This window comes from Ptychodera flava, chromosome 3, assembly GCF_041260155.1.
Source record: "Ptychodera flava strain L36383 chromosome 3, AS_Pfla_20210202, whole genome shotgun sequence".
Lineage (NCBI taxonomy): Eukaryota > Metazoa > Hemichordata > Enteropneusta > Ptychoderidae > Ptychodera > Ptychodera flava.
In genome coordinates this window covers 40397897-40421022 of record NC_091930.1, presented here as the reverse complement: position 1 = coordinate 40421022, position 23126 = coordinate 40397897, and the positions used below count along the sequence as shown (strand labels likewise).

Genomic DNA, 23126 nt, shown 5'->3' with positions numbered 1-23126 from the left:
AAGCTGCAGCTGCTCAATGCTTCCTGGGACAATTAGATATCCATCTGATCAACATCTGTAGCATGTTTCATCAAATAAATGTTGCAATTTCTGAGTTATATCAAAAATTACAAAGTCCATTTAATATGCAGATAAGTCCTTAATAAACTTGACACTTCACCGTGCTTCATGCGACAATTAGATATATATCAAATCAAATCTGAAGCAGATTTCACCAAGTAAAATGCCGTAATTTCGGAGTTAAATCACTAATTTCAAAGGTCTTTAAATATGCAAATGAGCCCTTAATTAAATTCACACTACCAAATGCTTCTCAACACAGTCAGGTATTTGTCGTATCAGTATCTGCAGCAGATTTCATCAAATTTGGTGCAGGTATTTCGCTGCAGATATATGACTTACTACAAAACTTCGTTAAATATGCAAATGAGCTGTTCTTAACTTGAAATTGCTCAATGCTTATCAGTATCATTAGATATCTATCAGATCCATATTTTGAGCATGTATTATCAAATTTGGTGTAGAAATATCGGAGTTGTTTCACTAATTACAATATCTTATGAAATATGAAAATGGGCAGATTAACATGTCACTCACAGTATCATCTTAATGTTCTGAGATTGTCATCTGTGAAAAGTTTCATGAAATTTTGTGCTGTATTTCTTGATATATGTCGACCCTGTCATTACTCTCTCCATAGGAAACCATTATGTGACAAAGCGATATGACATAACTTCATTAAAATGCAAGTCAAAAACTAAACAAAATTTATTTAGTTCGTGTCATTAGTGTATGATACTGTCTACCAAATCTGATTAGAATGCATTCAGGCGTTTTTGAGTTACCGTGTAAACAGACAGACAGACACACGCACACACACACTGACGGACAGACAGACAGACAGACAGACATCGCTACGACATTACATGTAGCTCATGTGTGTGAACACGTGAGCTAAAAAAACGACAAGACAGGCAACTGTACAATACACAGACAGCACTGTATGCAATACTAAGTATGTACCACATTATTAAAGGTTGTCATTGACAGCTATTTTGCTCACTATTTATGTGTATACTAGCATCAATAAAGGCAATTGTCGGAATCTTATATCTTCTCTTAAGACTGATTGCTTTTATGAGAGAGGGGATGGTAAAGCACTTTTTGATGAACAAATTTAAAAAGAACGGAAATTCCCTTACGGAGGGGAAGACAGAGAGAGCATTATTATCGCCGAACACTAAGGGGTTACCAGCTATATGCCTTGAGAAATACTCGACTAGAGCTCCAACAAAATGAGATGATACATGAGAATATGGCAGACTTCCTATAAAGACAGGATATCAATTTTCTTCTTGCGGTTGTCTGTAAACACCTCGACCTCATGGCTGATGAGTTTTAATATTTCTATTTTATTTTGCACAATCTACAACAGCAAGATTTAGGAAAACTTTATTGTATCCAAAACTGACATTTTTATGCGAAATATTAGCTTCATGGCCAATCCTTATAAAATGATCATTCGGAAACCAATAAACGATTTTCCCAGATTATTTGGCAAAGTCAACTAGAGGTCTCAACATCATGAAGATAAAAGTCAAATGGAAAGGTTTAAGCATCGGGAAATAAAACATTTTCAGTATTGCCAAGGCCAAAGACAAACAATTGTTATATTATAAATAATAACCACCCAGCGAGAGATAAAAACTTTTGTTAAAAGCAGAGGAATATATGTTAAATGTTTAATTTTTTATCTCCTGCTTTATAATGTATTTTTATCTCCCGCTGGTCGTATTTTATCATATCAATTTCACTTGCAGCAATTTTATTCCTTTTTGAGGTAGTTTGCAAAATCACAAAAAAAGTTAATTTGATTATTTTTTTCTTCTTTTGTCACCCTTCTATTTACACATCTCGAGTCATATGACAGCTTGATACCCAATCAACATCTACTTAGTAAAAGACCCTTTAGCCACACAAAAATTGATAGATATAGTTTGTGACGCAGCTGCTTTTAGCTCACAGACGATGGCCGATTCACGGGCCGAACATGAAGACGATGAACATATCAGAGGTGAGAATTTGTTTCAGTAATTGGTATGGCGTGCAAGTTGACTAAATATTCTTAATTTACTTCAAATTTCACAAACAAAAGTTAATTAGATCGCCTTTTCTTCTTTTTCTCCCTTCCATTGTATTCGTCTCAAGTCATGTGACAACGTGAGATCAACATCTACTTAACAAAAGACCCGTTAGTTACAGACATAGTTTGTGACTCACGCAGTTGCTGTTAACTCACCGACAATGGCCGAACACAAAGACGATAGACACATCAAAGGTAAGAATGGGTTTCAGTAATTTGCATGACGTGCAAGTTGACTAAATATTCTAAATTACTTCAGGCGAACGGAAGAGAATGTTGTCAATTGCAACATCAGTAAATAGTGTTCGTTATAGGGGCTTTTCTAGGGCCTTCCTCCTCTTTATGGGCACTCGGAGATCCACTCGAAACGTTTGTTTTTTTGCATGTTGAACCTATCTACATTTATTATGTATAGCTTCGCTCACTATTAGATTGCATTTCTTAGACACATTGGATTAACGACTTGCTTTAGACAGAATTGATCATGATATCTTGAATGGTTTGCCCTTAGATTTCAAGTGCCTGACATACTTTAATAATTCTGTGCTGTTAGTATATGCCTTGCTTCGGAAAGATCGGACATGATTTGCAGAGCGTGTTTTACATGTGTTGTAAGTTCGGCCAATATAATGTATCGCCTCATTGGCATCGCTTGTAACGGTAGCTTTATCAATTACGCATTTAACGCTGGCAAGCTCCCTTGAGTTGGTAATTGGCCTGGATACGGCATATACATTGGTCGATGACTTTGTTATCATTGCACGTGGTTACCAGTTTGATCGTGTGATTGATTTTTATCACTGATACATCAACGCCGCGCGGTATGTACCTTCTGTGTACGTTCGATGGAGCGTCCAGACCACGTACACCGGTCTGAGTGTGTTCACTGCGTGCCTGACAGCGTTTACGCAAACCTCTCCGCATTGCATGTTGTTACATGTTTCATATTAAAGGTGAGGTATCTGCACGCTATATTTATTTGAAAGCTTTGCCCACTTCAGTATCATCCGCCACTGCAGAAGATTGGCAACTGTCTTGCCCCTCAGTTTGGTCTTGCACGGCCATGTCAGCGCGTCGACGCGTGGTAAATGAGATGATGGAGACTTTCTTTGTTTCCAGAAAATACCTATTCGAGCTGAAGGATTCCAGATTATCAATGATGCTAATCTAAGTGATTTGTTACCTCTATTGAATAATCAATTATTTCCTTGCGGAGGGACTACGGCCCGGTTCACATTACAAATCGTGGGTCCGCACGGTTTTGGTAGTTAGGTCGGCGTTGCATATTACGGGACAAGGATTCTTGCCCGGGGGAAACACCGCTGGCTAGCGAAGTTGATCATCACACGGAACTGCCGTTATATACGCCACTTTGAATTACGTCTGCACTCGCCACATATCAAGTTTGAGTTCGTCTCCTAACTCCGATCAGAAATGGACTTAAACGTTTGATTAAGTACTCATCAAAATCGCATTTAACGCAAGAAATGCTTGCTCAGGATATCATTTAAGTGGCACTCCCATTTGGTAACATTTTTAAAACACATTTTTTTAGTGCCAACGGTCGATATTTGACGTGGCGACTGCGCGCGGATCGCGAAATATCGATAAAAACATGTCTTCAAAAAAGTAAAAGTTTGAATTCCGGTGGCCCACCTAAATTCAGCTTCCGAACATCAAACGTTCGGCACTGGGGCCATTGTCAACTAAGCTATGGAGTTCGAGTCTACACTGACGCTGCTGTACGCCACAGTACCACTTGCGTCGGTGATCGGTCATGCCCCGTGGGAGAAAGCTGAGTCTCATAAAACGAAAAACAATTTTTGCTGATTCCACCAGAATTCGCATAGGTGACTAGCCCAGTTACGTGCGGTTGATACATAGCGGCCACCGCGTGGTATGCATAGACGCATACCACGCGCGCGGCGAACCACACGTACTGCGGCAGACGACAAAATGTGGTCATCGGAGGCAGCTAATATTTAACACGTAAAAATTATGTTTATGAGGTATTGCTTAAAAATATAATACAACTGATTTAGAATAATGACAACGACAAAGCTTAGTAGAGTTTTCAAAAACTGACCTGTGGTAAAGGCATAATGCTGTATATAGGCCTAAAGTCTTCGCAGTGGGAGGTAAAATTGCGTCGTTCGAACTTATCATGGACTCCCTAGAATATCGTCAATCAGCACAACAACTGACCTTCGGCGGATTTCGCGTCATAATCAGAAACGATCGTAAAACTTCGGGATGTGAAAAATACGCTCGGGAAATGACATGTTTTTATCGATATCTCGCGATCCGCGCGCAGTCGCCACGTCAAATATCGACCGTTGGCATTAAAAAAGTGTTTTAAAAATGTTACCAATGGGGGTGCCTCTTTAAGACTACACTGAGACGAGGTGAAATGGCTGGGGTAGCAAACAAGCCGTGCTGACATTTAGTGACACTGCACTGACAGATTCAACAGACCTTCGTTTTCTCGAGGGTCTATGATTCAACTTCTTGCCGATTGAAAACCTCGCTGGGCACTATATTGACGCAGACTGCCGGCAGCTGTTCAGTTGTCGTCAGTGCATCTAAAATTTACCCCGTGCTTTCGCACTCGCCCTCGAGCATTCGGCCAGTGTCTCGGTGGGGGACAGCACAATACACAGTGGCGACATTGGTGTTTTCGCGAGAAACTGTGGACACAGTCTGCCTCCTCGACGTGGTGCAATAGCCCGGGGGTAAATCCATGACTAATAGTACGGGGGGGGGCGTCTCACGAACATGGAAACCCAAACTGTTGTGATACCAGTTTTGAGCAAAAAAACCTGCCCTTTCTGATACCATACAATGTAATAATCTAATCAGTCTAAGAACAGTCGGACTGTTCTTAATCTATGTGATCGTCTCAGTCCACTTCCAACTGTCATTGTGTGTTGATGGCGGCACTGATCGGAAATTTTGATGGTAGATCTGGGATGTAGATACAGGGGTTTCCAGTGTTGACAGCATGATTTTTTAACAAATGTCAGTTTGTGTTTAAAACCGGACCCTTTCTCATACCAACACCTCGTGAAAACTATACCCTTTCTGATACCAAACAGTGCAAAAAACGACCCCTTTCGCGCGGACCCTCCCCGTATAGCCATCTATGGGAGCTAACCCCCCCCACCCCCGGTGCAATAGTTGCTTGTCACTCTTTTTTCAGGTTCCATCTTTCGATTTGACCAAACAATGGTGGGCCCGGGGCGCGGGCAGAGACCTTCTAAACCCTTAGCCCGTGGGAATTGTTGACACGATGTTGCAATTTCGCAAACCGTTACCATGCACCAAATACGCATGCGTACATATTCAAATGGTAGAAATGACGTTACAAATTCTGTGCTTTACTCTCGCAAACGGTACGTACTAAAACAGCGATTTATTCGGTAATTAAATCATTTACTCAAATTAGAGTCATCCCCGTGTTCCTGTTAATGGTCGAATGTGCAAATGAAACTTACGGATTTTTCTATACATTAGTTAAATCTTCGAAATATGAGGTCAATTCTGATCTATATTGCAACTTTAAGAAAAAGATCAGGAAGTGTAAAATGCATCTTCGTTGTCAATATAATGTGCAACAAATGCTACGAAAATTTGAATTTTGAAACGAAACCGTTTCTCTCATTTCACATTACTGTTACTAGACAGTGCTAATTTAATGTTGTGGTGTACCACGGCACAATAAGCCGTACAAAAATGATTAAACGGTACGCTAAAGAGAAAACCAAAAGTCGAAGCGTAAACCGTTCAGGACAAGTTGATAGTTCGTTAAGAGGGGCCAGTATAGTTATACACTTAGATGGTGTAAATATCACTTAAGTGTTTTATTTGTATTACGCAAGCTGTAGACGATTCATTTGATGTTTTAAATGGGATGCTTTACTTCACGTGTCGTCAACGTTTACCTCAATCCGTCAACGCATTTTTTTAAGATAGTAAAGTGGGCATAGGAAACATGTTTTAAGCGACTGAATAAGTGAAGTGAAGGGTTGAATTAATTTCAGAACAAACAGAAAACACTGTTTTTTTAACTCTTCATCAAATTTATGCTCTCACTCTGGCGTTATTGTAAAACTCGTATACACGTTTAAAAATTTAACCAGTAATGTACCTCATGGTGGTTTTCGACATACTACCTCCATATTTGAATTGTATCAATACCACTTGTCATGTTGAGCTGTTATTATCGTTTTTAATTTATTCATCGCCTGGGTTTGAAAAAATAGAAAATTGTAGCATGCCATGCAGGGGCAAGTGATAGTTTGTACCCTATGTCGGTAGAAATCAAAGTATTGTATGTCATCTTATTGTATTTTTAAAGCGTCGGTATCCGACATAGCTACGGTACTGTATAAATGAACACTTACACCTGCACACACTGACTCGGACAAACTCATGCAGCCAGATACACTCACTGAGGCAGATACTCTGACAGGCAAGGACCCACAGACTGATGTATCAGCTGCGGAGCCGTGAGTTCTAGCCATAGTTGCGTATTCAATAACAGGTTCAAGTTCTACATGATCACTTGACAGTTCCAGTGTTTTCTTTTGCGATATATTTCTCAACAACTAACACGGTCATCGACATCAGTCTTTTACAACTGACAATGCATGAGTACAGCCAGAATTTAAATAAGGTAGATTTCTACTCCTTTGGCTGCTAGTTGCAGAAAAGAAGCAATGATCAACTGCATATTATATCATACAGTACATTGATAGCGCAAATGCAACGATCTAATTGGTCGAGACGTGAAAAGAACCGTGGTATATTCGTGATATACCACGGTTGGTACACGCACGAACTCTCGGCAAGTGCAAAAATATTTTTTTGACGTTTCATCCGAGAATTTCAATACACTGTTATGATATTTAAGCAATAAATCACCCCAGTGACGGTATACCACTCTATTTTGACCAGTTCAAGACATATTTGCACTCGCTATCGCTCGTGCATATATGTCGTGAACTTGTCAAAATCTCGTGGTATACCATCGCTGGGTGTGCTTTATTGGTTAAATATCTAGATATGGTATTGAGGTTATTATGAGAAACCTGGTCTATATTGCATCGTATTCTCGTGATGCGTCGGCATGTTGACACAATTATACATATCACGTTAACATGCGGGCATATCCCTCGAATGCGTTGTTATAGTACCAACTGTGTGAAATAGCTCTTAAAATCTACCGTGGGAAAAGTATGAATTTGGCGTTATTTCCATGTAACACATGTTTTGATGATATGGATATGGAATAAAGTGGGGACTTTATTATTGAAGATTAATTGAATTAAACTCTTCAAACCATATAGTTTTTTATATATTTTTTATACTGTAGTAATGTTCAAATGTTGTGACAGGGGTAATAACAGAAGAGCATTTCAAGTCATTCTAAAATTACGACTTGTATATTTTTATACCAAAGGGTATCCTTGTCAAATTTCTGTTATTAGGAAAAAGAGATTTTAATTTCAGCAATGAGAGCTTAAACATGGTCTTGTTCACCATCATATTTTAAAATGTTGCTCTAGCCAAATATCGCTTATTCAGGATTAGCTTTCAGTATACATGTATTCTATCCTATCGTTTGTATTTTTGTTTACAGGGCTGATCTGAAATGCCCATAACAGTATTCCTATTTTTTCGCTACTTTCCGTCGAAGTCGATATACTGCCAAAATATCACCATTATCGCCTACGTTGTCAGGTTTTTCAATATATTCCTCTCTTACTATTTCTTCTTCTCCTTTCCAGGATTAGCATGCCAAGTATTGTGAGCATACTGCTTTCTTAGGTCTTCTGAAAATGGAATTATTCGCGTCATGTGTATCTGTCATTCCAAAACATCAATTAGCTTCCAATCACACACGTGAATTTTGACAATGCGATGAATTATTTAAATCTTGAAAATTACTGCTTGTCTGTACTGTCGACAAGACGATCTTTGGAATATATAAATACGCTTACACTTACGCTTATGACGTCATATGACCGAGCTTGACAACATTTAAATAATTGTTTGTTTTTGAGAATTTTCAGCTACACCTAAGAAACAACTCAGAACTCCCTGGCGTCAAACACTTTCAGGTTTATGGCTTTGAAAAGAATGCATCTCGAAAGGCCAATACGTTATGATGACAGAGAGAGGGCGTAGTCACGGATGCATTTCAAATTAGGTGTGGTTTTTACGTCTTTCAGCCAGATGAGGTTCAACATGGTTTAGATTTTCTAATTTTGCGATATTTGTGCTGTGTATTTTGCATTCAATGGGCAATTGCCGTCGTTTGCCTTGTGTTACCTGCGTTAAGAGTTTGTACAGTTTCAAATAATTCCTTCAAAATGGACGAGACTGTTTTATTGTCAATTATTTTAACATGATTTTTTATTATTTTGTAATACTTTGTAATATATACAAGCAAACTGACAAGTGTCAATGGTTTACTTTGTGTACCGATTATTATATATAAGACTTACATTCTTCAGATACTTTCATTCAATTTTGCTGCCTCATTCAATAAACATGTTGTCCTTTTTCATCTGTTTTAGTTTTGGATAAGGTAAAAGATATCAACAGTATACGACTTTTCTGCAGAAAATCAAAGTATCTGGTGAACACTTTGGTATCAAGCATGATATTCGGCACTATTACGGGCGTAGAATACTTTTATAGGGAAGAAGGAAGTGTAATCATGCAATGTCAACATAACATCAGTAAGTATCACTTATTGTTGACGTTTTGCAAAAATTATCAATTATGTGTTTTTTTCAAAAAATCTCGTTTGATTGATATGAACTTCAACAAGCTTATTAATAACACTTATTTCGTTTTACTGTGGTAAGTTCATCAGCTGTTAGGTACTCTCAAGCGTATTTTAATCGAAGAAGACGTCGCCATTGAACAGTTTGTGCCCAGGCGGTTAGCCTTTGCAGCAAGAGCCGAAAATTCGATACTTATTGTGAGCTTGGAAAAACTTGAAAATGGACATATTCGAGGAATGCTTCAAAAATGTATAGATGCGAACGACGACGAACCGAAGCTGGAGAGAATCAATGAAATATCGGTGTTGGTCACATATGCAAAACGAGTTAAAGGTTAGTTGAGCTTTCATGAAATACCCTTTTTCTAAAATATAACGATTTGTTATTCTTTTTTCAACAAACTCGTGATTTGGTTTCTTGTCCTTGTTATTTGTAACGAGATATTCAAGTATTTTTTTTCTTTTTGACACATGTTGCTTGAAAAGTCACGAAGCGAACTTGACTAAAGGGCAGCAATCTTGTTTTCTATAATTACGTAAAATCGCTTGACATTGATGTTCGAACGATGCTTGTCACTTTTTACTTACAGATTTTAAAGGAATGAAGAACAAATTGAGACACAAAATACAGGATTGGTCGTCTTGAAAGTATTTGATAGAGCCTTCCTGCTGGTGAAAACCTAGCCGAGGGCACTACCGAAGAAGACTTGGGATTATATTTTAATCGACGACAGATTGGTGGTGGGGACATAAGTCACATATACATCGATGAAAAGAAGATGAGTGCAGTAGTCCAGTTTAAAGAAGTGAAATGTAAAGGACAGTGATGATTTCATTTTTCGTCAATGGGCATGTGTGTGCATTTGTGTATATGTGTGTGTGGAGTGTATGGGTGTGTGTGTGTGTGTTACATGCAGCAAAACATTATATTTCAGACTAATTGCTAATTAAGTATGGCTCTACTTTTATTTACTTGAATATTTGGATATTAACATTGCGTTTGCAGTTTTACTGTTGTAATTTCTTTTTCATTGTCAAATTCAGCTGTGTTCAAAGTGATAAAACAAAACATGTGGTCAAGGAGAAAGCAGTGCACGTGGAGCCATACAATTTCTTTGTTTCTAGTAAGGTAAGATTTTATCATTATGTTACATCAAAGTGACACCCTTGAAGATAAATGTTTCTTGATCGCATATCACTCATCAATGAAGATTTATGTATGGTCAAAATTTGGAGGTTATAAACGGCAAGTGAGTGTATTTGGTTGCGGATACAAGACCCAAGGGTGAAAATTAGCATATTTGGCCGGAAATAATCAAGCGAGGTGATTATTTCACTAAAGTATGATAATTTTCTCGCCTGAGTTCTTATATCCACAACCAAATGCTCGGGTACACAGTTTATAACTTCAAAATAATATGATTAAGTTGAATACAAGTGGACAATGTCATTATTTATGACGCGAAGTTGGGATGAGGGTTCAGGAGCGTAGCCTCAACTCAAACTCTAAAAAAAAAACGTTTCAGAATGCACGCGCATGCACAGTTAATTTCATATTGTAGGGCTGTTCACAATTGACGTCATTGGTCTCTCATTGATATGCAAAATTAAATATTTGTCCGCATATTTTGATTACGCTTTTGAAAATTACAAGGCAAGAGCGACGAAAACACATCTTAGAAGGTGACTGCTGGTGTAACAATGATTACTACAAGACATAGTCACAATCAGAGTACAATCTGCAAAAACAGTCACGCATGCAACATTGATAAAATGTGTGCGCATTTTAAGCAGCAGTGTCTGTTGTAACACACCTCATCCGCCAGTCTGTATTCTAATTCGCCAATTGATAGTCACGTGGGATGCGTTCTTTTTGTGCTGATCCACGTAAACGACGTCATCAGGCATCATTCGTTTGAACTGTTGCCTGCCAGGCATCAGTTCTGAAAAATGATGCCCACTGACGTCAAAAACGATATTTGACGCGAACGCGCGCGACCGGAATGTAAACAAAGATGTCGTCTGCGGCCGGTCGGAACGATAATCCAGAATTTATTGGTTTATCCACAGAGTAATATCATAGACAGAGTGGCAACACTTGCATGCCTTTTGTTCCATGGTCGTCTCTGTAGACTATTGGCTTTTCATATTAAAATGAGCTTAAAAGGTGTTAAACTTTTTGGAGGCTTGGTTTGTGGTTGATAATTACACGAGATTATGCGAAACATACGACGAGATGGCATCGTACTGCCAGTCGCGTAGCAACCATAGTTACTTTGTGAGCTCTCAGGCCAGAAACACTGCCTCACGCCAATCAAAACATAACACGCCAGCAGTTTCATAAACATGTCCTTTCTTGGCGCACGTGTAAAAGACGGTATGACTGACCGAAACCATTGAGTAAAACCAGACAGTATCGATAAAAGACTTTCAAATTTGGTTCAAACACACTCATTATATATTCATAAAAATATGAGAGGAATTTTTAAAACGGTAAAACCCACTTTCCTGAAGCTCAAAACACTTCCGTTTTCGCCAGCACATCAATTCCGATCAGCACCACACGACAACAACAACACAAGCTTTGTCGAACATACTTTCGCTGAACAATTGGTGAAAATCCGAAAATTACCGAAGGGTGCATGGTCGGCACTCTTCGGAAAAGAGAGCCAAGAGCTTCGTAAGGCGAGGCAAACATGGATTGCTTACGTAACCGCTTCACGCCTTAAACAATAGCTGTTGCCACTCTGTCTGATATTACTCTGTGGTTTGTCCTACTTTCTGAAGAAGAATTTAATGATTTGGTTTCCAACAAGGACTCGATACGGACAAAAACTATAATCAAAGGTGAATTGAACGTTTTGCAGAAGTATTGCGGTCTTTTTAGGAAAAACTTTTCTTACTGAACCACTCCAACATGTTACATCATAGACCTACATGCGACAAGTTTTGTGTATAGTACCTTCTTATGCATGGTTACGGATGAGGTGTGTTACAAAACACATATTGACTGGCATGAGGGCAACATCATACGTCTTTAACCCCTCGGGCCTGTGAGTCACCCCCAAAAACACACTGTTTCCCTCGGCCTACGGCCTCGGGAAACAGTCTGTTTTTGAGGGTGACTCACAGTCCCTCGGGGTACAGACGTATGCTGTTGCCCTCATAGCCAGTCAATATGTGTATAATGTCACATGCGTACAGCTATATTCAGTAACAAACCCGTAACTTTGAACACTGCTTTAAGAAAAACGCTCAAAATTTTTTTTTTAAATTGTGTTGTGTCATCGTCGTCGCTGCTTGTACAAACTCTTCATTTGTGATTAAATCGAGTTGCATCAGACTTAAATTTAACAATCACAATTAACCTCAAGACTTAAATTTAACAATCACAATAACCTCAAGCCGTAGACCTGCCGACATAATGACACGTTGAGCTCTAAAGTTGGATTTCGAAATATGGCGCGAGCTTCCAATACAGTATATTGCAGGTCTTCTTGTTGGGAATATAACCCCTGGCTCCAGCCAATCAGATGGTCAGATTCAAGATGAGGATATTGTGTTTGATATCACGCACGTGTTAATTTTGCATAGTTTCGACGTACACTTGTGTTGAATTCATTTTCATGGAGACGATTTTTCCAACAAAACACACTTTCGTGTACTTTCTTCTTGAAATAGGGTCTTAGAGACGCCTTTGATGCGCAACCTGAAGGAAATCCAGGTTAGCAAAATACATTTTCTTGAAATGCGAAACAGAAATGAGAGACTTACGTGGTTAAAAGACCACTATGCCTACTGGTTTAGTGTAAGGAGAAAAATGTGGTGTTTATTGGAATACACAAAATGCAAAAATGAACTTCATCAGTTGTTGATATCCATGAAATTTTAGATGTTGTTGGTATTCGTATGTACAAACAATCAAACTTTTCCCGCACAGAAACATACCTGGTTAGGATTATGACACATCCACTCATTCAACTGTTCTCGATGTTTTTCCACAAATGTTAGATCAGCGTGATTTTTCTGGCATCTTTGCGGAGGGATGTACCTAATTGGTCAAAGTGGCTGTCCTTACCATTTGTGTGACCCCTGGGCCTATGTACTGTCAGGTGTCAATGTTAGGCATTGTGTTGCCAATATATAACTTCTAAACAACAAAAAAACAACGTTTCGTTCAAAACCCAATCTGACTGTTTTAACACCTACTAGTTGCGCAAAATTGACACCACAACGACTTCTTGTCGTTAGGTCTCTTAGTCTGTACAGTGGAAGCACGACATGCTGCCTCGATCGCACAGGCAAATGCTGCACTGGGCCTGGAAATCCCCACGAAGCAAATGTTTTTCAAGCGGCGGCGGAAAAGCTATGGCATATACTTACTCTCGATCAGTTCATTAGCCACACTAACACCAAACATGTACTCTAGTCTGGGGCAATTTATAATATCAGGGCTATCCATTTTCAAGCGTACACACGGCTGATTGCTAAATCCAATATGGCGGCATGGGGGAAGCCCACAATACTGTATCGCGTGAAATCGCGATAGTATTAGTAACGTCAAATTTATGAAAGTCTGTCTATCACAGCAGTGCTACCATTAGACATCGCTAACTGAAGGAAATCTAGGTACTTGTGTTTTTATATCATTTTGAAGTCGCATTGCAGTGCAAGTGAAAGGGTGAACAAAAAGAGTGAAGTTCGGATTTCTCACTACACCATTGCTCCCAGTTTCATTAGTGTTAAACTTGATCGTCATAATTTTTGCTGACATTCTGTATGCCTCATGGCTTGTAAGCGGGCTCACGATGCAATTAATTTGAAGGGTAAAGGGAATTCTGTTTTTACTAAAAAATGCATGTTTATTTAGAAAATGTTTCGATAAACTACCCTAACTCACAGCTTTAATAGCCAATATTTATCATATCTTATCGTTGTTGTATCGCTGTCAAATTAATCCTGTAGAAGTAAAGGTACAGTCGACGCAGACATCAGGAATTCAGGACAATTCGCAAAAAATCAGCGAACTTACAAATGAAAACGCGCGGCTTAAGGATGAAGTCTCACAGTTGAAGCTTGAAAGCTCTTCACAGCAGGCGGCGATAGAGGAGCTGAAGAAAAGGAATGAAGGAATGCAAAAGAATAATACCCCGGAAAAGTGTTCAGGTAATGAAATGTTCACTGAGTGCCATTTTAGTCAATTAAGTAGCATTTCATGCCATAGAATTTCTTTCACAATCTAATATCGATATCTTACAAGGCACTATATATCACTTTTTCTGGCTTGCTCTGGTGATTATGCTTTCTGTAATGTCATGACATTCCCTGCAGAAATTCTTCAAGACGTCTTAAGCGTGCAACCCGAAAATGATATCGAAACTGAAGAAAACCAAGATAGCAAATACAGTGTGATGAAATGCAATGACAGAAATGGGAGACTTATGTGGTTGACCGGCCATTATATTTGCGAGTTTCGTACACGGAAGAAAATGTGATGTTTATTTGACTGAACAAAACAATGCGTAGTAAGCATCATTAGTAGTTGGTGTACATCAAATTTCAGAGTATTGCATATCTGCGTATGTACTAAACCACATACATTTGTGAATATGTGATAGTTACTATCATCGTACGCGCATGCACTCTTTTGATTTCTCATATCATCCTATTTTCGAGAATTTTAGTTTATCGTTTACTTTGTATAAGGTATGAAGAAGCAAGCTACTCTTAATCCATGATACTGTCATTCTTCCTTCGTTATTAGGATTTAATCTAGATTGCGCAGGCTATGTATTCTTTCAGAAGTTGAAATGGTCAGTGTATTAATACCCGTGATATTATTTTCGAAAGGAACCCGTAATTACTAATTTCGGTACAGTACTGCAACTCGAAGATTTAAAAGCCAACATTTCTTATATTTTATTGTTGTTATCTTTTTGCTTTGAAATTAATCCTGAAGAAGTAAAGGTACAGTCGATCCAGACATTAGGAAATCAGGAAATCTTACATGAACTCAGAGACCTTAAAAACGAAAACGCGAGGCTTAAGGATGAAGTCTTACAGTTGAATCTGGAAAGCTCTTCTCAGCAGGAGGCAATAACTAGTAGAGACATACAAATAGAGGAGCTCAAGAAAGGATCGAGGGAAAAGAAGCACGAGATACCCCGGGAAATGTTCTGGTAAGGAACAGGAAATTGTTTTATACGCATGCGCGTCCTAAGGGGAGAGCCATTTGATTTCGGGGCTGGGGCTATGTAGGAAGTGGGTATGGGGCAATATTTTTTCAGTAAGAGTGACAGAATGTTTTTTTCTAATGTCTGACCTACATCAATTTTTTTCAAATGGAGTAGCAGTACAATTTTTTGAAATTTAAGCCAGTGTTTCCAATATCACAGGATGGTTCTATGTATTCATTATAAATTGCAACAAATGAAACAAAATGGAAATTCGAGTTACTTTAAATTATAGAGCACTTTTCTGGCAAAATCAACTCTGATCAGTACTATACCTGCTTTTTTATTTAAAACAGTCAATTCCTTTTAAATTCTCAGGGGAGATGTTATCTTTTGTGGTCAGAGAAACAAGGCTCACACATTGTATTTCATTATATTTGTTGTTCCTATTTTTTCATTGTCAACTTGTTAACTTTCTAACATATTATATTGAGAGAATAATATATTGGTTTTAAACTAGTTTATTGACTCCTGTTTTGTGTTTTAAATTTTCACAATTTACAGAAGTCAAATAGTTCGCTTTAGATATTGCCTATGCCATTGAGATATTGCAACAGAAATCCTGAAATATGATTTCTTGGGTCAGAAAAGGGAAGAAAACATCGAGTGCACCGAGGTGTACAGTAGTGAATGCTTATATCATAAGTGCTGGAAAAAAAACACATAAGAATTACTTATGATAAACACATTTGCGCCGCCTATGGTGGCACGCCAGCAATGAATATAATTAGAAGAAAGTTTCCAAAATTTTGCTCATTTCAGGGCATTGTGACAATTTTTATTTTACTTCTGTCTGTTATGACAATTTTTTTTCTCAAGCAATACAGGATCATTTTTTTCTTCTATTTCACCTGGTGAATTTTTTTTCTCAAAATCCTTCTTAACCCCCCTCGAAAGCAAGTGGCTCTCCCCTTAGTGTGGCCCTGACCTACTACGGGCCAAGTTTGATCGCTTCCTCGGTAGAACTGATATGCCTGCCGCCAAAGAAATAGATTTGCCGGTACCCGGTGATTATCGCCTACGGAGGCCATCATTCTTTAGTCGATCGAAGGCGCCTTTTGTACCAAAAAATACACGACAGCGGCAAAAGTACCATCACTGTCAACTTCATAATTATGAAACATATTCAAATAAACACCGAAACGTTTACAACGTAAAAATGTGACCAGACGAGAAACAGATGGCGTCCGTCTCGATTCTTCAACTCAGATTTTGTCCAACACTTGAATGCATGCGCAGACGATAGCTTTAGCAAAAGTGAGTAAAATCAACTAACTATAAAGTAAACATGGATAAATGTATTATTTGAAAATAATACAGGCATGTATCACCAAACTTTGAACATTTCTGACGGCATTTCAACTATAGGAACGTCCATGCCAAACATCAAACTGATCAAATCGGTTGTGTTGAGGAACAATTGAAAATACTGATTTTCACAAAAAAGCTAAAAAAGTTACTTTAAAATGATTCAATCAAAAGAAGAAAAAAAAATCGTTTCAGATATGTGCCTGAGTGACCATCAGACCAAATTTCAGAAAGATACTGAAGCGTTTCTTAGATACCTCCGTCCACGGTATACGGCGCACTATTTAGGGCATATATGCCGCACCATCACATTAGTACTTTGGACCCACAGGGTCCAAAGGACTAAAAATGAAGAATTATGGCGAGATGTGTTGGGGTGAGTTGGTAGAAGATATTGTGCATCGTTTTATTAATTTACTTCTCATTTTGCTTTCAGTGTATGATGTTACACACAATGTGCCTTAAAAACAGCTTTTTAGGGTATATTGTCGGGCACTAGCGAAATGAAGGAAACATAAAATATTTTGAAGCCTTACAAAGTCTATTCTAATGATTAAAATATTTTCAATGCAGCTAAGGGACCAAATTTACAAGAGGTGGGCGAAGATAGTTTATCGAGAAAAGATGTCACTAATTTGACGCCAATCGCAGAAAATGGTGCCGGGTCTGTAAGCCGAGCTATCTATGTAAACAAATTGTTGCCATCAAGGATTACAACTCAAGACACAGGTTTGATAAAACAATTACTTTACACGAAATAGTTCAGATAGTTATTATTATAATTACGTAAAATATTTTAACTTGCTTACTTACATTTAGTTATAGTACTAGTAGTAGTCATAGTAGTAGTAGGTAGTAGTAGTAGTAGTAGTAGTAGTAGTAGTAGTAGTAGTAGTAGTAGTAGTAGTAGTAGTAGTAGTAGTAGTAGTAGTAGTAGTAGTAGCAGTAGTAGTAGTAGTAGTAGTAGTAGTAGTAGTAGTAGTAGTAGTAGTAATAGTAGTAGTAGTAGTAGTAGTAGTAGTAGTAGTAGTAGTAGTAGTAGTAGTAGTAGTAGTAGTAGTAGTAGTAGTAGTAGTAGTAGTAGTAGTCGCCGCCGCTTTAGGATTATGCTATTTCTGTGCAAGCAATACGTTTTTCTAGTTAGCTACGTAAATTGCAGTGGAATTTTTTGAACCTGCAAAATATTAAATGTAATCCGCACTGAAGCAAATCAATACTTGTTACAGTAAACCTTAAGTTATTCGTTTTGCTCTGTTCAGCACAAAGGAATTCAATCGTAAGGCCCTGTATCGTTGTCATGAAAAATGAAATGCTATGCTGGTAGGCACACCGTGAAGGCAGTGGGAGTAGTGGACGAAGAAGAGACAGGTTGGTGATAATTCACTAAAACCAACACAAGATCAACCATTGTAAGAAAAATTTTGATTTCAAGAGATGGAGGAAAATAGGAGAAACGTAATGCTTGCAAAATCAGGATTAAATTCTTCCTCAAACTTGATTAGTGAAAACTTTAATTACTTGCGAGCACAATAAATTGAATAAAAAACTTGGTCACCATGCGAATTGGTTACTGAGAAATTAAATTGCCAAAAATACTTACTTAACTCTAAATTAAAAATGACCACCATCCCTGTGTTAACTTTGTGCCACGAATTATTCTATTTTCAAAATAGTAAGGCGGCCCTCTGTAGTGCTATGTGAGCTACAAAATTATCTACCACAATTGATCGACTAAAAGGTTTTGTGCTCGTTGGGACCCGAATGTCTGTTTGGAGGAGTGTTTTAATCTAAGGTAGTGTTGCTTTAAAAGGAAAAGGCTTTTAAATTTGCTCAAACCTCTAAATAAAACCTTTTTAACACCCTCTTACCAAATCAAGAAAAAACAGGGTTCCCGTGCAAAGTTTGTCACCACAAAACCAGAGTACATAACATTTACCAATACATAAAATTCGAAAAGCCGCCATATATATCCATATTCTATTGGGAAATCTTTATTTTGAGGAAAGCGAGTCAATGAATTATTTCTTAGTCAAAAAGCTTAGAATGAGCTCCCAGCAGGGGAATAACAAATCAAATTGAGAATATCAGAGACCACGTATTTGTCCCCGAGATGTATACCACTTTTAAATAAATTCGATAAGGTTGACCGAATCCATTCTCTCTATTCATACTGATAGAGACATGCTGGCACGTGACAGAGTACGAAGAACGAGGGTCATTGAGAAAGGTGTTAGCAGACGAATCTAGAAAACTTCACCTGGATGCAAAATGTGGATTTTGCTTTGGGTGTATGTCAGTGCGTAATGTTATTACACAACAGCGACTGTCCCAAGGTGTTGGGGAAAATTGGAACAACAAGTTTCTTCTTGGATTGAACTGGGAGATCAAGGTATACCACTAGTTACTGTTATTAGTGTATTTAATTCATTTGTGAATTTATCGAAATAGTTTTATTTTACAACGGATCGAAGTATCATTGACAATACTACATCACAATAACATTGCCAGTCTGTTGTCATTTATAACCCATTAAAATAGCTTAACTTAATATATTTTACACTGGCAGAGAATATTTGCATATTGATTACAAATACAACCTATATGCTGTTCATATAGATGTGTGATTTTGCTTTAACTGGTAATCCTGACCGCGCAAGAGTATATCTGAAGACTCAAAACAGATCGTACATGCCCCTGGAGCACTTCACTGAATCGCCAATGACTTACAATATGACAACTGAATGTCATGGGTAAGTCTTTTCAAGTTTCCCTCACCAAATTGATACCACTTGAACGAGAGCAGGATCTCTATTTGGATTAAGCATTGTTCCACATACTTCTCACATTTATAGTCTAATTACTTGTAAAATGCATTTGCAGTAAAACAAGTACATTTCAAACAAATGAAACCATATCTGTAGAGATAATTTCCCTTCAAAGGGTTTACATTGTTCTTTTATTTCCTCACAGGGTTGGAGTCATTTTAATTGAAATTGCTACAAGGAAATCAGCTACTGAAGGTGCTTACATATTATTTACTTTTCATGGTGTTATGCTTTGACCAAAAATGTACGCATTAGTTTACGCTCTATCTATCTTGGTCTTTCTGCCTGTCTGTCAATCTCTCGCTCACTCTCCCCTTCCCCTAATGTGGTTACACTGTTATTTTGCGAGAACCTTTGAGTCTAACTTATTATGAATGACGTAAGCCTAGAGAGGCTTGTTGTCCTCAAACCTTCTGTATATGCCCTGTATGTGAACATTTTTATGTAAATCGGTAACTCTGTCGAGAATAAAAGTAACAAATGAAACTTATTATATAATTGGAATAGAAAGTACAGTATACATAGTACGCAGCCTCATATGAGTGCTATATATCAATTTTTACTGAATGTCTGTCTTAGCTAAGAAGATGATATATCAGAATGCTAGAGAAATGACGGGGTCAGTCACCTTCGTTACAATAATGTTCACTGTATTTTTTGGAATCGATTCAAACGTGTTTCTCACACATATTGTCTCGTCTTATGTTTTGCAGCCAAAACTCTGCCAGATGATTGCCCAGATGAATATAGGAAAGTCGTCAACGGACTAATGAAGCCTGATCCTTGCATCAGAATGAATATCAGAGGTTGGTGAAGACATGAAAAATTGATACGAACGCTAGATTACTATGAATGGCAGTGTGCCGTATGTATGTATGTATGTATGTATGTATGTATGTATGTATGTATGTATGTATGTATGTATGTATGTATGTATGTATGTGTGTGTGTGTGTGTGTGTGTGTGTGTGTGTGTGTGTGTGTGTGTATGTATGTATGTATGTATGTATGTATGTATGTATGTTTTGTATCCATACGGACGTATCCTTTGCATCTATGTATCTTTTTAAGTATCTATGCTGTTGTGAAACGTATTACTTACGTATCAATGGCGATACCTCATATCCTGTAGCTAACATTTTCATCGTTTGACATGTTTAGCTCTAACTAAACGATGTCCATTAAGGGTGAGAGTTTTAACGACAAATTGACCTTATATTAAGCTGACATTTCTTCAATTTTTACTGCTGACTTTTCTTCTCATTTTGCTATAGATGCTGCAATGGCGTTAACTGCTCTGCGTACCCGTCTCTGCGCAGTGGTCGACAGCAATGGTTCCTGCAGCTGACAGCATAGTTCTAAACCATGTGTATCATGACCTGACAAGAATCCGGTCGTCGAGACAAAGGCCAACCTCCGTCGCGTGAAGAGTACAACTCTCGTCGTGATCAGGCGACATTGATCGCGCTCGAGAGTGAGACAGTTGCCTTAGCGGAATAACGTGCAGATGGAAAGGCAAAGTTTGTTCACCCGGTGTAGAGTAACGATGAAAACTTGAAAAAGTTGGACGTTGTACATAATATCTCCATCGGGAAGTAAAATAACCGGGCTGGAACTGACAACGGTTTCTTGTGATCAACTGTTACAGTCACACTAAAAACATTGACTATAAATGACGAATGTTTTGTTATTGGAACAATAAAAGGCATTACAGTGTGATGTCAATGTGCCTTTTGATGAAAAATTGCGTAACATCTTGGTTGCACTTCTAAAAATTAAAAACAAAGCAAACTTGGAAAGTGATAAAAATGTCAGAGTTTCACGGTGATCATATGTTGACAGTGTCATTGTACAGACCTGGCACGTATACAGGAAGCATTGGTAGGCATCCAGTTTTCATCTCACTTTTACATGCACTAATCTGGGTAAATAAAAGAAGGGGTCTACACTCTAAAAGGTACGGCTTTAATATAGAGGACCGATACATTAGAAATCAATAAGAATGAACACTCGAGTTTTAACTTTGTTTACAAAACCACCAAATGAATTTTATTTTGATATTGCCCGATACTGGAATGAGTTAGAGAAGACACAAAAAGTCAATTTTCAAATTGTTCAAGTTATCATTTTGAGTATGGTTCCGATATCGTTATCCATAAACTTCTCAACATACTAGCAGAGAAACAAAATGTCTGGATATGCCAATATATACTATGCAAAATAAAATCTTCAAAACTTCGAGAGTGGTGATATCATAATACCATTGCTTTTCAATTTACAACAAGTACTATTTTCAAAAAAGAAGAAGAGCGTATAATCTTAAACAATGTTTAAAAAAATTGGACACAATCCTATTATAAGTAAACAGAATTTGTAAACTGGTTTTTCTAAGTACATCGTGTTAGGTATAAAAGCCAAGTTAAAACAACTAGTCTCTAAGTAGAAGTTGTGTGATAAATTTGATTTTGCCGACAGAGCTTACGGAAGTATTATACTTTAGCTAGGAAGGTAACAAGCCTAGTATAGTTACCAACAGATTTCTTTTTTTCTGAAAAAAACTTTCAGAGCATGAGAATTGCACCTTTGTAAGCAAGAAACAGAAACTATTAGACACCTTTTCTTTGAATGTCCGCTAGTACAAGAAGATTCGGAATTGGATTTTTCTCGATGTAATGTGAAATTTACCGAAAAAGAACTAATTCTTAGAATCTGCTAAAATCAGTCTTACACCGACTCTACTGTTTTAATTACAAAAACTCTGGTATAATACGAAAATCATTGAATATAATGTAAACAACGCAAAAACTAGCGTCTCTATGGAATTATTGGATAGAATCATATAAGATTTGTCAAAGTATTATTTCGTGTTCCTCGCGCAGTTTCTTTTTATTGACTTCATTGTATGCAAAAGAAATTCACAGCATATTTTTCATTTTTTTTAAAAGTCAAGAAACACAACTATGGATTATGAAATACGTGGTCACAATGATCATATTATCCACAAAAGCGAGGAATACACCGTCAGGGGGTTAGGGGAGCGATGGCAAAAGGCGAGCAGAGGCTAAAGTGACAGACAGGCATTCTTTGATTAAAAAACGGATACGCAGGGCGAAACAAGGTCATTCTTAGAGAGATACTTATCAACTTGAGACAGACACTGCAACAAGTAGGTAGAAAGGAAAGTAGGTTGGCAGGAATGGAAGGAAGGATTCTGCAACCCTGGTTTGTTGTTAGAATACAACAAAGAAATAAGAATATTTCATAGAAATCACCACTGCAAATTTACCATACTAAAGAATTGTCGAAGTGGCTTTAGCTTAGTATGGTTTGCCCGGATTGGCTTCATGACCCGTATATATGGAAGCAAGCTGTTAACTCATGGAAAGAGGGCACGAACCTAAGAAGTTATTGTTGTTATCGACTTTTTGCTGTCATAGACAGTAGACTCGGAGGGGTCGCCCCTCTACTGTATATGTTGCTGTTCACCGCATCATTCAAGTGCTGGGTTGTACATTCTTAAACCAAAGCAATTTTACAGACATTATGTTTGAAGTCTAAATATGGTAAATTTAACGGGTTTCAAAACGAAAGCTCTATGTACTGATATAAGTGAATTGTAACTGACTCTGATTTGTACTTTGATTGCTGCGCGCCATGGTGTGACCTCTTACCTCACGGCTACACATTGCCTTGACACCAAATAACCCTTCAACCGGGTAAATGAATCAACCAATTAGCGATAAGGAAATGTTATCGGCCTAACAAACCCCACTCTGGTATTGTGACCGAAGCTTCAAATGTCCGCTCGCCCTGTCACAAGGCCAG

General features: G+C 37.9%; 1 protein-coding gene across 6 annotated transcripts in view; it reads left to right on the top strand.

The window, feature by feature from the left end:
• LOC139130013 (uncharacterized) overlaps positions 1-22908 on the top strand; it is a 25284-nt gene extending 2376 nt beyond the window's left edge. The window contains exons 4-19 of one of the 6 annotated variants that reach the window (XM_070695725.1): positions 1-2074; positions 2209-2338; positions 8725-8889; positions 9019-9270; positions 9527-9749; positions 9981-10065; positions 12618-12660; positions 13902-14102; positions 14896-15115; positions 17051-17206; positions 17737-17845; positions 18655-18866; positions 19094-19227; positions 19448-19497; positions 20016-20108; positions 20576-22908. The exon at positions 1-2074 is cut by the window's left edge and continues 316 nt beyond it. In XM_070695725.1, coding sequence (XP_070551826.1) covers positions 17782-17845; positions 18655-18866; positions 19094-19227; positions 19448-19497; positions 20016-20108; positions 20576-20649 — 627 coding nt within the window. In that variant the 5' untranslated portion in view covers positions 1-2074; positions 2209-2338; positions 8725-8889; ... (6 more) ...; positions 17051-17206; positions 17737-17781 and the 3' untranslated portion in view covers positions 20650-22908. Of the gene's footprint in view, positions 2075-2208; positions 2339-8724; positions 8890-9018; positions 9271-9526; positions 10066-12617; positions 12661-13901; positions 14103-14895; positions 15116-17050; positions 17207-17736; positions 17846-18654; positions 18867-19093; positions 19228-19447; positions 19498-20015; positions 20109-20575 lie in introns of all 6 variants that reach the window. The other 5 variants (XM_070695728.1, XM_070695726.1, XM_070695731.1 and 2 more) reach the window with 5 other exon arrangements.
• Positions 22909-23126: the final 218 nt, after the last annotated feature.